This window comes from Schistocerca piceifrons, chromosome 4 (assembly GCF_021461385.2).
Source record: "Schistocerca piceifrons isolate TAMUIC-IGC-003096 chromosome 4, iqSchPice1.1, whole genome shotgun sequence".
Taxonomy (NCBI): Eukaryota; Metazoa; Arthropoda; class Insecta; order Orthoptera; family Acrididae; genus Schistocerca; species Schistocerca piceifrons.
In genome coordinates this window covers 720250713-720267726 of record NC_060141.1, presented here as the reverse complement: position 1 = coordinate 720267726, position 17014 = coordinate 720250713, and the positions used below count along the sequence as shown (strand labels likewise).

General features: G+C 44.7%; 1 protein-coding gene across 2 annotated transcripts in view; it reads right to left on the bottom strand.

The window, feature by feature from the left end:
- Window positions 1-17014, bottom strand: part of LOC124795123 (L-serine dehydratase/L-threonine deaminase-like) — a 91545-nt gene that overhangs the window by 4351 nt on the left and 70180 nt on the right. For both annotated transcript variants that reach the window (XM_047258985.1, XM_047258986.1), the window contains exons 6-7: window positions 10027-10129; window positions 9820-9944 (exon numbers count right to left, since the gene is read on the bottom strand). In XM_047258985.1, the coding sequence (XP_047114941.1) occupies window positions 9820-9944; window positions 10027-10129 (228 nt within the window). The remainder of the gene's footprint in view (window positions 1-9819; window positions 9945-10026; window positions 10130-17014) is intronic.

The window sequence follows — 17014 nt, the reverse complement described above, 5'->3', positions numbered from 1 at the left end:
AGAAAAGAATAACAGCATGTTGGTCCTGTTTGGATGCATTTGGTAATAATGTCACCATAGTTCAGCTTGCCGCTCGTTGGCTGGTTTGTGCTTGGCAGATGCTGATAACTGTGCAGTTGAGTACCTCACAAACCCATCATCATCATCATTATCATCATCATGCTTGGCTACCACAGGGCCCCAGCCTTCGCAGCATCTTTCCCCTTTTGTGCTGCATGTCTATTCTTTTGCTATTCTTTTTCTCCTCCCTTGGGAAACATGTTTGGGATGTTGTCAGAAATGTGTTCTGCATATTCACTTGCCGATATCAGACCACTCTCTCCACTGTGTTTTGTTTGTTCTTTTCTTTTTATGTTCCCCTCTCCTATCCTTCCTCTGCTTTGGCGTTTCAGGTTCCTCTTTTCCTTCTTCCTCCCTGTGCACTCCTGAAGGCTAGCACACACATAACAGCTGACACTGTAATGTGTAATTCCCAGCCCTGGGTTGACAGTGTGGTTCACATGTACACCCTTGTAAAGGCCACACCCAGGGAGGGGTGATTACCTAAGCTGCTACCTTCCTAAATTGTCACTTGGTCCTTCTGTCGGGTGTTCAGGAGGTGTGAAGAATCACCTAAGGCAGGATCGCCACCACAGGGGGCAAAGTTACCTACTACACAACCGGCAGGCTGGAAAGGACAGAAGGAATACTCTGCGAAGACTTCCTAAGTTCCTCCAGCCAACAAACATCTGAGTCTTCCTCTGCCAACCGGAAAGTCCCAAAGAAGTCAAACAAAGGGGAAGGCTTTCTCCCTCTTCAACAGTGTCACCACGTGATACCCCCAACACGGCCGACCTCTGTGTAGCCAGTGCGCACCACCTACCGTTTTTCTGCCCTGGACTGTGCAGACCGACAGAAGGAGAATGCCGATGCTTCTATGGACCTCATGGAGCAGAATCCTCATACCTCTGTGCCCTATTGCAGTGAGTCTTCGAAGGCTGACACCCGGCAGCCACCGAGATGACACCCCTTTTTTTTCATCCTCATCATGACTCTCCTCCAATGGAACATTTGCAGCCTTTGATCCAACAAAGAGGACTTACGGCTGATCTTAGAATTCCAGTGTCTGCTTGTACTCTGCCTCCAGGAAACAAACTTGTCCCTTCATGGCTGCTTTGACCTCTCGCATTTCTTCTGGTCTGCTTTGACCTTCCCCCCAAGAACGGCATTCCATGGCTTGGGGGAGTCATGCTGCTCAGCTGCGATGATGATGATAGTCAACCCATCTCCCTGACTGCCCGCCTCCAAGCTGTTGCAGTCTGCATTTTCCTTCTTCAATTGTCCTTTCCCCTTTGTGCTGTTTTGCATCCTTCCATCATTTGGTGTCACCAGATTGGACTTCTTCCAGCTTATTACTGGGCTACTCCCTTATCCCTTTCTGCTGCTTGGTGACTTTAATGCACACCGTCTCCTTTGGGGCTCCTCCAGAACTTGTCGGAGAGGTGCCTTCTTGGCTGACCTTCTCAATCACCTTAACCTCATCTGCCTTAACACAGGAGCATCCACGTTGCTTTCAGACTTCACTCTCACCTATTCCAATTTGGATCTCTCCTTCTGCACTGCCCTGCTTGCCCATCATCTCGAGTGGTCCGTAATCTCTGACATGTACTTGAGTGACCATTTCCTGTATGCCGTCCGACTGCTGAGTCCAAACCCACCTACATGCACACTCCAATGGCAGCTTTCTAAGACCAAGTGGAGGCTTTACTCCTCTCTGGCAACCTTCAACAAACAACATTCCCCAGTTGCGATGACCAGGCAGAATATCTTACAAATGTTATCCTTACCGCCACAGAACATTCCCGCCATGTCCCAGTCCCTTGGTGGACTGAGGCATGCTGCAATACCATTTGTGCGCGGAGACATGATCTTGTTCCACTTTCTCTTCAGTTGTGTGGGCTAACCTCTGATGGCTGTCTGGGGCCAAGGTCTATTCCCCAATTTCTGGCCTGACAGTAGCAGATGTCATAGTGGACCATACTGCTATCTCCACCACCTTCGGCCTCTATTTTGAGGAGATTTTGACCTCCACCCCATCACCCTAGAGCCAGATGATGATCACATTTAAATGTTACAGAACTTTTCTCTTGTGGGCAAGCACTTTCTCCTTCAAACATACAACCACATCTGGGCAGAGGGCATGTTTCTCTGAAGCCGGTGTGAAGCCACTGTCATGCCCAAGCCCAGCAAGGACAAAAACACCTTCCCTCTAGTTACCGCTCCATTTCTCTCGCCAGCTGCATTTGCAAGGCGATTGGAATGTATGATTCATGCCTGGTTGGTATGGGGGTTCAATTCTTGCAATTTACTAACTACTGCACAGTGTGGATGTCAAGCACACCGTTCTGTGGTTGACCACCTTGTCAACCCATGAATGAATGGTTTTCTGTGGAAATCCCAGACTACGGCCATTTTCTTCTATTGGAGAAAGCCTACGACACCTGCCCTGCTGGAGGACTGGCATCCTCTGTACTCTCTACATATGGTGCTGCCGAGGTCGCATGCCCCATTTCCTTTACGAATTATTAAAGAACAGAGTTCTCAAGGTATGTGTGGGTTCAGCTGTCTGACACCTTTATCCAGGAAAACAGTGTGGGTCAGGGCTCGGTTCTGTGCATCATCCTCTTTGCTATCGCCACTAACACCGTAATGGCCTGTCTCTTGCCGGATCCATTTTTGTTGATGATTTTGCCATCTACTGCAGTTCCCCACAGACCTGTCTCATTAAGCAGTGTCTTCAGCGATGTCTCAATGATCCTTACTTATGGAGCATTGACAATGGCTTTCACTTTTCCAGTAACAATACGGTTTGTATGAATTTCTGACCAGCACAATTGGTTTCTTCCACTGTCTTCACATCTTGGGCCTGTTGCTCTTCCATTCATTGAGACTACTAAATGTCTGGGGGCTCAGGCTCGATAGGAAATTTTCTTGGTCCTCCAACATGTCATATTTGGTTGCCTAGCGTACATGGTCTCTCAATGACCCACGTGTCCTCAGTAATACACTCCTGGAAATTGAAATAAGAACACCGTGAATTCATTGTCCCAGGAAGGGGAAACTTTATTGACACATTCCTGGGGTCAGATACATCACATGATCACACTGACAGAACCACAGGCACATAGACACAGGCAACAGAGCATGCACAATGTCGGCACTAGTACAGTGTATATCCACCTTTCGCAGCAATGCAGGCTGCTATTCTCCCATGGAGACGATCGTAGAGATGCTGGATGTAGTCCTGTGGAACGGCTTGCCATGCCATTTCCACCTGGCGCCTCAGTTGGACCAGCGTTCGTGCTGGACGTGCAGACCGCGTGAGACGACGCTTCATCCAGTCCCAAACATGCTCAATGGGGGACAGATCTGGAGATCTTGCTGGCCAGGGTAGTTGACTTACACCTTCTAGAGCACGTTGGGTGGCACGGGATACATGCGGACGTGCATTGTCCTGTTGGAACAGCAAGTTCCCTTGCCGGTCTAGGAATGGTAGAACGATGGGTTCGATGATGGTTTGGATGTCCCGTGCACTATTCAGTGTCCCCTCGACGATCACCAGTGGTGTACGGCCAGTGTAGGAGATCGCTCCCCACACCATGATGCCGGTTGTTGGCCCTGTGTGCCTCGGTCGTATGCAGTCCTGATTGTGGCGCTCACCTGCACGGCGCCAAACACGCATACGACCATCATTGGCACCAAGGCAGAAGCGACTCTCATCGCTGAAGACGACACGTCTCCATTCGTCCCTCCATTCACGCCTGTCGCGACACCACTGGAGGCGGGCTGCACGATGTTGGGGCGTGAGCGGAAGACGGCCTAACGGTGTGCGGGACCGTAGCCCAGCTTCATGGAGACGGTTGCGAATTGTCCTCGCCGATACCCCAGGAGCAACAGTGTCCCTAATTTGCTGGGAAGTGGCGGTGCGGTCCCCTACGGCACTGCGTAGGATCCTACGGTCTTGGCGTGCATCCGTGCGTCGCTGCGGTTCGGTACCAGGTCGACGGGCACGTGCACCTTCCGCCGACCACTGGCGACAACATCGATATACTGTGGAGACCTCACGCCCCACGTGTTGAGCAATTCGGCGGTACGTCCACCCGGCCTCCCGCATGCCCACTATACGCCCTCGCTCAAAGTCCGTCAGCTGCACATACGATTCACGTCCACGCTGTCGCGGCATGCTACCAGTGTTAAAGACTGCGATGGAGTTCCGTATGCCACGGCAAACTGGCTGACACTGACGGCGGCGGTGCACAAATGCTGCGCAGCTAGCGCCATTCGACGGCCAACACCGCGGTTCCTGGTGTGTCCGCTGTGCCGTGCGTGTGATCATTGCTTGTACAGCCCTCTCGCAGTGTCCGGAGCAAGTATGGTGGGTCTGACACACCGGTGTCAATGTGTTCTTTTTTCCATTTCCAGGAGTGTACTTCCTGGGGAGTGGATCAGACCACCCTCCTGTTATCTCAGTCCCTCGTCTGTTCAAAACAAGACCACAGGTTTTTCGTTTACTTGTTTGCACATCTGACTTGCTTATGCCGTCTCAATTCCGTCCACCATCACGGCATCCACTTTAGCACTGGTGCCTTTCACACTAGCCCAGTTGAGAGTCTGTATGCCAAAGCTGACATTCCACCACAGTCATATAGCCGTGACTTTCTGCTCAGCACATAAGCATACAATTTGTCTATTTGTCTGACATGCCTGGCAACCCATCCTGCGCCTCCTTCTTTGATGACTCCTTTGACTGCCAGTATGAGATGCATCCCTCTTCTCTCTTACCTCCTGGAGCTCGCTTTTGGCTCTTGCTCCAGCAGCTTAACTTCATGCTGCCTGCTACTTTCCCCAATGGGTGAGAATCCTTCACTACCTTGGATTCATGTAGTGGCCACCGTTCACCTTGATCTCCATTCACTTCCTACAGACACTACTCTAACTTCGTGATAGTGCCTTTGTGTACTCTGATGGCTCTTGGACTGACTGTGGTTCAGGTGTGCCTTCATCATTGGCACTGATGTTTTTCAGTATCGGTTTCCGGACTGCTGCTCACTATTTGCAGCAGAGCTCTTCACCCTGCATCAGGCCACGCAGTAAATCTGGCGACACAGCCTTCCCAATTGTGTCATCTGCTTAGACACTCTGTGCCCTTTGGAGCCTCAGTGTGGTGTACACTGTCCATTCATTAGTACAACGCGTCCAGAAGAGCTTTCACTTGCTCACTCTTGATGGAGCCACTGTGATGTTTGTGGGTTCCTGGTCGTGTCAGTTTGACGCGAAACGAGGCTGCTGATGTTGCTGCCAAGGCTGCAGTCTTCGTACCTTAGTCCGCTGGTTCTTTCATTCCTTCCAATGATGTCTGTGTTGTCGTCTGTCAGCAAGTGGTGTCACTTTGGCATCACCACTGGTCCTCCCTCCATGGGAGTAAGCTCCAGGGAATTAAGCCTCGCCCATCAGCTTGGACGACCTCCTCTCGGCCCTCTCACCGTGAGTAGATCAATTTAGCTACGTTGTGTATTGTGCACTGTCTTTTTAGCCATCACCATTTGGTAAGTGGTGCTTCCCCCTCCACTAAGTGCTCACTGCCCTCAACTTCTGATGGTTTGCCATTTCCTGACAGAATGCACTTACATTCTCATTTATGTTTGCCATCTGAGTTATCAGCTGTTTTAGCGAAATATGCGCGTGCTGTCAACCACATTTTACTTTTCATCCATAGCAGCAATATGACAAAGGGCATTTAACCTTCAGTTAGGACCTCCATTTCTCTATGGCGTATTTTATGGACCTTTCTCAGCATGTAGTCTTTTTTTAACTCCTTTTTTTCTTAGTGTTCTAAGGTTCTGACATGGGCGTGTAAGACCTTGATTGTTTTTGTGCTCTAAAGAGGGGGGGGGGGGGGGGTGGAGGAAAACCATAGTTCACATTTCTGCATTTGCCACATTGATCCCTTGCCTACATGTTGGTGCTTCTAAACCCACATAGGCATTGTGCCATGTTGCATATATACAGCAGCAACACTCTCAAATGCAAACTTTTTGATTGCTCCTTATATACGAGGTGCGACAATAAAGTAATGAGACTGATGTGAAAAAAAAAATGTTGATTACCGTTTTAGTCAAGTTTAGTGTTGTCTCCTTCAAAGTAGTTCCCTTCTGACTGCACACACTTCTTCCAGCACTTCTGTCATTGATGGTAACATTTCTGGAACTCATCTTCTGTAATAGCCTCCAAGACCCTCATCACCGCTTTCTGGACATCTTGTATTGTGTGAAAATGGTGTCCCTTGACCGCCGTTTTGACTCTTGGAATACAAAAAAGTCGCACAGCAATATCTGGTGAATAAGGTGGCTGTGGTAGTACTCAAATTTGTTTTGAGGTTAAAAATTGCTGTACTGGCAGAGCAGTATGGGATGGCACATTATCGTGATACAGAATCCAATTATCAGCAATGTTGGCATGGACATGAACTGTTTCTCGATTGATGTTCAGTTCTTCTGCAATAATTTTAACGGATAATGTTCGATTAGATTGTAAGAGTTCACGCACCATGGCCAAGTTGACATCCATCCATGAGATCGATGGTTGTCAACTGCGGTTTTCATCTTCAACATTCATTCTGCCTTCACTAAGCATTTTATGCCAATGAAAACATTGAGCTCTTGACATAACCTCCTTTCTAAAAGCCTTATGAAGCTTACCGTAAGTTGTCATCACGTTTTCACCCAATTTAATGCAAAAAGAAATGGCATACCATTGCGCAACATTATGCGGTTCCATTTCTGTGATGAGAGACACAAACACATGTTAACTTATTACAGCACAGCTCATGACTGAGCAGTTGCATTGATGTGCCGCTTGGACTAGAAGCAGCTTATAGACAAATGTCAAAGATATTGTGCCTATGCAAGCCTGCAGGGTTGCCACATCTTGCAAAGAAAATCAATCTCATTACTTAATTGTTGCACCTCGTATATCTGGAAGGTGTACTTATTATTGTGATTGAAGGAAGTCAAATCTAGGAAGTTCATCCCATCTGTTGTCTTTTGTAAACCTTCTAATTTTTTTTTTTTTAAATGTCATTAGTTAGATTACCAATTTCAATGCTGGGGACATTACGTAGTATTAGTATGTAATCTACATACTTTTTGTAATAAATGATCTTATTTATATATTGGGAATATGTACCGATAAACTATTGCTCAAGGATGTATATTATGATGATGATAGCATGCAGTGTTGCTACCCAGCTAGACCATCATTTTGGGTACAAATCTTGCAAGTAAATGAGAAGCAATTGTGCAAAAGGATTAACTCTTAGAAATATAACTTCACAAACTTAGCCTAACCAAGTTATACGATGGAAAATCCAGGATGACATGCAACAATATTATGAAGAGGAGAGTTGCTAATCACAGATAAGCCCAACAAAAAGACTGTCAGAAAGTGAGTTTTCGGTCAACAAAGCCTTCATTGGAAATACACGCATGTGCAGTGTCTGGCTGTTGAAGCCCGATTGCAAGCAACTGCCCATAATGGGAGAGGCAACGAGGCGGTGGGAGTAAGGAGGAGAAGGGGGCAGGCAGGGGGAGGGTTAGAAGGGTAGGGTTGAGAGGTGGTAAAGTGCTGCTTATGGGAGTGTGTGGGTAAGAGGTGGAGGAGGGTAGGGCACCTGAGGTTAGATGGAGTATGGGGTGGAGTGGGGGTAGTGGAGGAGAAGTAAGTAAAAAGACTGAGGGTACTAGAATGCGAACAGGGAATGAGCTAGATGGGCAAGGAAAATGACTAATGAAGGGTTATGGTAAGGTAGGATATATTGCAGGGAGAGTTCCCAGTTGCACAAGTCAGAAAAGCTGGTATTTGTGGGAAGGATCCAGATGGTACAGGCTGTGAAGCAGTCATTGAAATGAAGGACATTGTGTTGGGTGGCATGCTCAACAATGAGGTGGTTGAGCTGTTTCTTGGCCACAGTTTATCAGTGGCCATTCATGTGGACAGACAGGCTTCCTCCTTTTCTTTTACCCCCCCTCCCCGGCCCTCTATCTAACCTCCCAACTGCACCTAGTTGCTCTGATGCCCTCCACCTCATCTCCATACAAGCAGCACTTTACGTCCCCCACCCCCAAACCTACCTTATATCATTCCCCCCTCCCCGGACCAGCCTCCTACTTATCCCCAACACCCAACTGACATTGTGCACTGCTGCTCGCACTTTGGCTTCAATAGCCAGAGACTGCAGTCATGCACATGTGAGTTGCATTTGCGTGTGCATGTGCATGTGTTTCTTTTTGATGAAGGCCTTACTGGCCAAAACCTATATTTGTGACAGTCTTTTTCTTGTGCCCATCTACAACTCAGCATCTCCACTATATGGTGAGTAGCAAACAATGGAATATCCAGGATGGAGTGTAACAATAATATTATGAGAAGGAAATTGAGAGTCTTTTCATTGTGCCTATCTGTGACTCAGCATCTCCGCTATATGGTGAGTACACGACGTAATCAGAAGTATCCAGACACCTGGCTGAAAATGATTTACAAGCTCCTGGCATTCTCCATTGATAATGCTGGAATTCAATTTGATGTAGACTTGATGTAGACTTGATGACAGCTTCCACTCTGGCAGGCATATGTTCAATCAAGTGGTGGAAGGTTTCTTGGGGAATGGCAGCTCATTCTTCATGGAGTGCTGGGTATTGATGCCGGTTGGTGAGACCTGGTACGAAGTTGGCAATACAAAATGTCCAGAAGGTGTTCTATAGGATTCCATTCAGGACTCTGTGCAGGCCAGTCCATTACAGGGATGTTATTGTCTTGTAACCACTCCGCCACAAGCCGAGCATTATGAACAGGTGCTGAAAGATGTAATAGCCATCCCCGAATTGCTTTTCAACAGTAGGAAGCAAGAAGGTGCTTAAAACACCAATGTAGGCCTGTGCTGTGATAGTGCCATGCAAAACTACAAAGGGTGCAAGCCCCATCCATGAACAGCACGACCACAGCATAACACGCCTCTGAATTTTACTGTTGGCACTACACACACTGGCCATTCGCCATACCCACACCCTGCCATCAGGTTGCCACATTGTGTACCGTGATTCGTCATACAACATTTTCCCACAGCTCAATCATCCAATGTTTATGCGCCTTACACAAAGCGAGGTGTCGTTTGGCATTTACTGGCATGATGTGTGGTTTCTGAGCAGCCGCTCGACCCTGAAACTCTGCCAGTCAACAGACGAGGTCGGCCTTTTCGCTTTTGTGCTGTACGTGTCCCTTCATGTTTCCACTTCACTATCACATCAGAAACAGTGGATCTAGGGGTGTTCAGGAGTGTGGAAATCTCGCATACAGACATATGACACAAGTGACACCCAATCACCTGACCAAGTTCGACGTCCATCAGTTCTGCGGGGCACCCCATTCTTCTCTCTCACGATGTCTGATGACTACTGAGGTCGTTGATAGTACCTGGCAGTAGGTGGCAGCACAATGCACCTAATATGAAAAACGTACATTTTTGTGGGCGTCTGGATACTTTTGATGACATAGTGTAGGAACTTTCCTTCTCATATATATCTCCCTCCCCTCCTGCGCCCCATGCTTTTACGAACATAAATTATCTTAATTTAGCTCTCTTTACCAAATATACTGAGATAGTTTACCAAATAACATTTCCCAGAGATCATGTGTCCAATATATTCAAAATTTGTTTAGCGACTAAAAAATTATTTTACTACTATTCCTGTTTTTAAGATTCCAGATGTTCTGGTGAAAATATACCTGCGAACTTCAGACAGCTTTGAACTGCTGCCTTGTCCTCTACAACTTCAGACATTACTTTAAAGTGGGGCACACGTTCCATTAGCCCCTCAGTAACTGTTCTTGCTCCCAGGGATGTAGCTATACTGCAACATCAAAAATCCACATTCAGTTATTAAAGCTGGCAAGATATGTAAACAAAACTACTGCAACATTTTTGACACTAACCTGGTTATTTTTTCCATTGCAACAATTTGTGAAGCTTTCATAGATAGGTTGAAGCAATGGGCACCATATGTTTCCATTGCAAGGACAGGTACATCTTGCCAGCCTAAAGAAAACACTAAATGTGTTTAGATTATTTATTGGAGAACAAAACTCCAGTTGCACCCAAGTTTTTTAAAGCCTGTATTGTCACTTTTATAGCCGTCGTATATTATTGTGTTGCAACAGAAATTTTTGTTAGATCACAAATGATATTTCCAGTCTAACATAAAGATAACAAGCAAGAAACATGAAAAAAGGCGCGCGTACACACACACACACACACACACACACACACACACACACACACACACACACACACATGAGTCTAATCACACCTGAATGTATTCTGATAAGTCTCAGTAGGTAAATATAAACTCATAAAATCTTGTAATCCCCGCTGAAAAGTTCTAGTGTAACTACTATGTATCAACTCATAAAATCTTGTAATCCCTGCTTAAAAGTTCTAGTGTAACTACTATGTAATTTTTACATTGATATCTATTGAAGTGCCTGTGTTGTTCTGAAGTACAATGCAATGTTCCTCCAGGCAAGCATGCATGTCCTCAGGAACTTCTGAATAATACGGGCCTACACTGACAATAGGCAAGCAATTTTCAATTCAAATGTCTCCCCTGTACAGATTTACGCACCATGGATGTAAGAGTGCAGGTTGTAGACTCATTGTAGACAACATATGGAAGGTTGGGTCTGCCCATGGGCCATGCTTGGATAGCTAAATGGTAAGACGACTGCTCACAATAGGCAGGAAATAAGAGTTTGAGTAGTGGTTTGAAACAAATTTTCACTGTCTGCAAATACACTTAAAGTCCTTTACACTGATGTTAAATTCAGGCTTTCGCAGCCCATGGTTGCTTCATCAGAAAAGAGGGAAGCAGAGTGAAAGACGAAAGGATGTGGGCTTTAAGGAAGAGGGTAAGGAGTCATTCCAATCCCGGGGGCGGAAAGACTTACGTTAAGGGGGAAAAAAGGAAAGGTGTACACTCGCTCGCGCGCGCGCGCGCACATATAGACACAGGCAGACATATGTAAATGCATGTCTGCCTGTGTCTGTATATGTACGGGTGGATGTGGATGTGTGCGTGCGTGCGAGCGAATAACTGTCCTTTTTCCCCCCTAAGGTAAGTCTTTCCGCTCCCAAGATTGGATTGACTCCTTACCCTCTCCCTTAAAACCCACATCTTTTAGTCTTTAACTCTCCTTCCCTCTTTCCTGATGAAGCAACCATGGGTTGTGAAAGCCTGAATATTTGTGTTTTTTATTTTATTGTGTCTATCAACGTACCTGTGTGTGTGTGTGTGTGTGTGTGTGTGTGTGTAAAGAAACAGATCACTAATTACCATATAGTATAGGCACTAAGCGGTGAACAGTGATATCATTCTGCGATGTAACAAATGCATGTGGACAGCAGTTGGTTAAGTTACTAGAGGAAGGAATGTAGAGAGTAGGAAGAGTACAAGTGGAACTTACACGTTCTAAGGTAGGAGAAATACATTAAGAGATAAGCATTAGTGTCAAAAGAGTGAGCTATGGTGGATTAAAATAGAGACAGGTGGTTTGAGGGGCTGTTGTGGGTGCTGGAGAAAGGAATGGGATGGATGGGAGAGGGACAGGGCAAGTGGAGGGAGTAACTGAGAGACTGACACCAGGAGTGTTACGGGAACAAAGGACAAGTTGCAGGTGGAGTTTCCATCTACACATTTCAGAAAAAAAACTAGCAGTGTGGGTAAGGATCCAAAAGGCATTGGCTGTGACACAGCCATTAAAGTCAATCACATTGCATTTCATAGTACCTGGGTAGTTCAGCTAGCTTTAGGTCACACTTGAGCAATCGAAAATTTTTGGAGTCCATTTTATATCTGCATTTACTGGTTGTAACAAATTTGGTATATTACTTGACAATTTTGACAGGTGGCCCTATCTCTGATGGGTTAGCACACAGTGATGTCAGGACTGTAATAGAAAATAGGATAAAGGTATTATTTCTGAATCCAGCCCAAGTGTGTGACCTATGTAGAAGGAAATTGGAAGCATGATGGGCATAGACAGAGAAGGGTACTGTGTGGATGATGGAATACCACTTTGTGACGAGTAGGATGGATTGTGACAATTGATAGTTGAAGTCCTGGAAGGTTAACAGGTGTAAGAAAATCATTATCACAAGTCACAAGAGATCTCTTTCTGAACAAGGTTAGGCTCAGAAACCTTCAACAAATCTTTCAGCATACTGAGAAAGGAACTACTCTCCATGAATAGCATGGCTTCACTCTGAGCCCACATCATACAGATGTAAGTTAATTTGACGAAGGAGAAGGGTTCCAGATTCTGAATAGCTTGGAAATGGTTGACACTGGCCCTACAATGAAAAACTCAAAAATGGCTGTAGGACACTGTGCTGTGTTGTTCTCACCTTCCTTTCCTCTATCCACCACCTATGAGATAAACTTCACAATCATTTCATACACCATCAAAACTGACCCTGACATGAAATCATCCTCTTTGCTGATGAAGTACCACCCTTTACAGCAATTATATTAAGGAGGACATCAGCAGGCTGTCCGATGCACAAAGCTATGAGACTTAGTGCAGTGGTTTCAGAATTTTGAAATTCCTAGTTTTTTCTTTAAACATGTATCCTGGAATCTGTGCCTATTCTCACTCCTACAACTCTCTGAGCACCCACGTCTTGTATGCTTCTCAAAATTGTTAACCCCCATGACTTGTGGTTGGTTGCTATGCTCCTCTTTGCACTTGGAAACCAACACCTTCATCTTCCTTTCCTGACCCTCTACCAGCTGGTGCTCTGCCACTATTGATACCACATCCATCTACACAAACACTGTCAATGTTCATGTCTGCACCACCACCACAGCATTGTACCACCATCAACATTTGAATGTCTCCAAACCACCTTCATAGTACCCATGACCAACTAAATCTTTATACACAACTACTTCTCCTTCCACCAGGAATTCAAATTCAGCAGAAGTGATCTATTCAATACAATTTTGTAGAGCCTTGTCGCATGTGGATGATGCATTTGTTGAGAGTAGTAGTCTCTCACCCACCTTGTTGAACGTCCTTTTGAGGCCTTCAGAGACCAAAATAATCATCCCAATTTTGTTGAGAAATAGCTCTCAAATGTCCTGTATCCTTACAAACCTCTCTCTCCTCTCATACCTGCTGATCAGCTACCAAACATCATCTCTTTGTCACACAATGCCATCCAGAAACATAACTACTAAATCATGTTATCTGCAGGACTAACCAAGTTCAAACTAAGGAATATCCTGTCCAAAATTATTCCCACACTCCAAAAAGTGGATTTCAGCTGCCCATCCATCCGGCACGGTATTCTTACCTATCTCTCAGCATAACATTTTATGTCTGATAATGAACAGATAATCCACTACGATGAATGGCCATCACTAAATTGTGGGTGAAGGCCAATTGGACCACACACTTACTATACTATGTGGTCAATTGCAAAGGCTGCATCACAATCTATTTTATTTGGAGTTCATCTTCTAACATTGGCTTACTGAACCGAAGAGATGGGAACTCTGTCTGTAGTATACTCTTTGCTTCCACAATCTCTATCAGTAGCTGTACTTCATCTGTCCCGCCCCCTCCCCCTCTGCTACTTTTTTTACTCCACTCTAATTCATGCATTCAATTATTTCCTTATTCCTTTATGCCTTTCTTCTTCTCCGGGTAATTCAGTTTCCCCTTTCATGGAAAAGTTCCCCGTGGCAGTCTCACCTACTTGTTTCACATCAGCATGATTTTTCCGTACCAGCCTTCTGCTGAATCTCGTTCCTCCCTTGCCCCCTTATATTCCACTGCTAACCACCCCAGTCAAGATTGAGGATGGTAAACACCTGTTGTCATCAGCCAATAGTATAACCCCACTCCCTTGTGTGTGTGTGTGTGTGTGTGTGTGTGTGTGTGTGTGTGTGTGGCCGTGCGCGCTGTATTACTATAGTAAGAGCAAGAACTTGTAAGCTTCTGTAAATGCTGTTTTGTTTTGTGTTGTGTGCTTCTATGCGCCCTGCATCAATCAGCTATAGGTGGAGTGACTGCCTTTGCCTTATTCTATGTATTAATCTCTATACAGCTCGTGAACAACAATTTAACTCAATACATACGTAACATTTGTGTAATTAAATTGATTAAAACAAATATATTGATTTTGTAAAGTCATTTTCATAAATATTTACCAAAACTTTATAATATGAGGTGGAATCCAAAATTTTCGGGACTGGTGCTGCCATCTGGAAAGTAGGAGTAGTAGATCTTTGCACCACTAGGTGGCGAGAGCTGCATATCTGATGAGTCAGTGTGCGGAGCGGCATTCAGCTGGGAGGATGTGTGTGTCTGCGCAGTGCTTTCCGTAATACTCTGTGTTTGGTATGTGGCAATTTTACAATGGATCCATGAACAGAACAGCGTGTGTGTATCAAATTCTGTGCGAATCTTGGGAAAAGTGCTACGGAGACCCTTGCAATGATCTTGTGTCTGGGGGACAAAGCAACAATCATCCCAGTGGAAGAGCCCGTGCTCTCCAAGACCCAAAAAAATGAGACAGGTGAAAAGCAAAGTGAAGAGCATGATCATCGTTTCCTTTTATACCGAGGGAACTGAGCACAAAGAATTTGTACCACCCAACCAGTGAATTCCGCGTACTACTGTGACGTTTTGCAACGGCTCCATGAAAATGTGTGGCGATGACGGCCTGAACTTTGGCATCAAGGGAACTGGCTGCTGCATCACAACAATGCGCCCTGTCACATGTCCTTGCTCATCAGGATCTTTTTGGCAAAAAACAACATGGCGGTTGTATCCCACCCACTGTATTCACCAGATTTTGCACCTTGCCACTTCGCGCTATTCCCAAAACTGAAACTCGAGTTGAAAGGCCATAGGTTCGACACTCTAGAGAGGATTCAAGAAGCAGTGCTGGCGGTGATCAACACCCTCAATGAACAGGACTTCCAGAGAACATTTGACCAGTGGCAGAAGCACTGGGACTGGTGAGTACGTGCAGATGGGAACTACTTCGAGGGTGTTGGTGACCATTAATCCAACAGTAAGGTTTTCAACAGATGGCAGCACCAGTCCCGAAAATTTTTGGTAACACCTTGTATTTAGTCAATGGCCTTCCCCGAGTGGTAACACCGGTTTCGGTTAGATCACCGAAGTTAAGTGCTGTCACGCTTGGCTAGCACTTGGATAAGTGACCGACCAAGCCTGCCAAGTGCTGTTGGCAAGTGGGGTACACTCAGCCCTTGTGAGGCTAACTGAGGAACTACTTGATTGAAGAGTGGTCGCTCTGGTCACAAAAACTGAAAACGACTGGGAGTGTGGTATGCTGACCACATGCCCCCTCATACCTGCATCCAGTGATACCCATCAGCTGCGGGTGACACGGCGGCCAGTCGGTATCATTGGGCCTTATGAGGCCTGTACTGGTGGAGAGTTTTTCTAATATTTAAAGGTCAATTTACATAAGAACAGTTTTAAACATTTCTGTTGAATGTTTTGTGATAATTACTAAATTCTTTCGAGTTACAGGTATAACAGAAACTTTGGCCTCATCCTTGTTTGCAGGTGATACGAAGAGTTGTTGTATGATGAAGTGTGCAGTGAAATCTTAATGAGACATACGTGGTGAGGCAATAATCTACAAATTCATGAGTACAGAAGATTCAATGATAATAACTTTTTTATTTAGTAGTTAGTAAACCATCAACTTCACAAACCTAGAAATAACATATTTCTTTGCAAAGTATCCAAAGAACATAATACCACATTGTTAGCTGCAACAAGCAGGAGCCATGCTTTGTTGGTGCTGCACATTTTAGTGACTTTGACTGAGGTAAACTCACACTGCAATGTTCTTCTTCGGCATGCCAGTGTAGAAGTTGAAACAGAAACAGCTAAGTGAAAAATTCGTGCAATCCACACATTTATTTATATATATGAAAACTGACTTTGGAATTCTCCTTTGTGTGAGACTGCATGTGTACAAGATACATGTGCGGATTTGAAATTCTAGATTTGTGTATTTTACTGTGCACATTGCTTCCATTTGTACTGTATTGTGAAATTTCGAACATTCAAAAGTGCTGTGATAAACACATACTGTTATCGTCAATTGTATGCTTTAACTTCTTTGTGCTCTTTTAAAAGTTTTGAGACCAGTAGGTGTATCCTCATTCAAAACAAGTTATCTAATTTCATTGTATAATTACATCAAAACAGATTATTTTTGAGAATTTTCAGATGTTTACAAAATTATATTTTTGAAAGTTACTGGTACGAGTGCTTTGGATATGCAGCTAACTTCATAGCAAATCAGCACGAGTGGTTCACATTACTACCGAAGAATAGTTCACTCCCTTACTTCATTGTCTATCAATGCAAATAAATGTGCATTTTTGAGAATTTTCGGAAGTTACCATTGTCCTGTCCGTTATCTAATTTGTAGTAAATAAGCATTTGTAATTAGTTACTGTAGCAGATATTTTAACAAACAAATTGTGTTACATCTAGTTTTCCCTTAAAGAGGAGTAGCCTTATATATTATCCACATTTATCATTTTAGGAAACTAGTAATTTTTACCACACGTTTTTCTGTTGCCTTAATAGAAATATTGTTTTGCATATTTGCTTTCATTCTTATAGAGAATTGGCAACTTTTTAGCTCAACAGATTAAAGGATAATCAGCCAGCTTAATTTACTGCTCCTACCACTGATAAGGAGAGTGAAATAAGAATTGGTGTCAGTGGTTTTGAGAAATAGCTGTAATTGTTAAAACTGAACAAAGCTCCAGAACTCAACTGAATCCTTATCAGATTCTATACTGAATCTGTGGTGGAGTTAGCCCTGTCTTCTAACTATATCTATCATACATCCCTCAAACAAAAG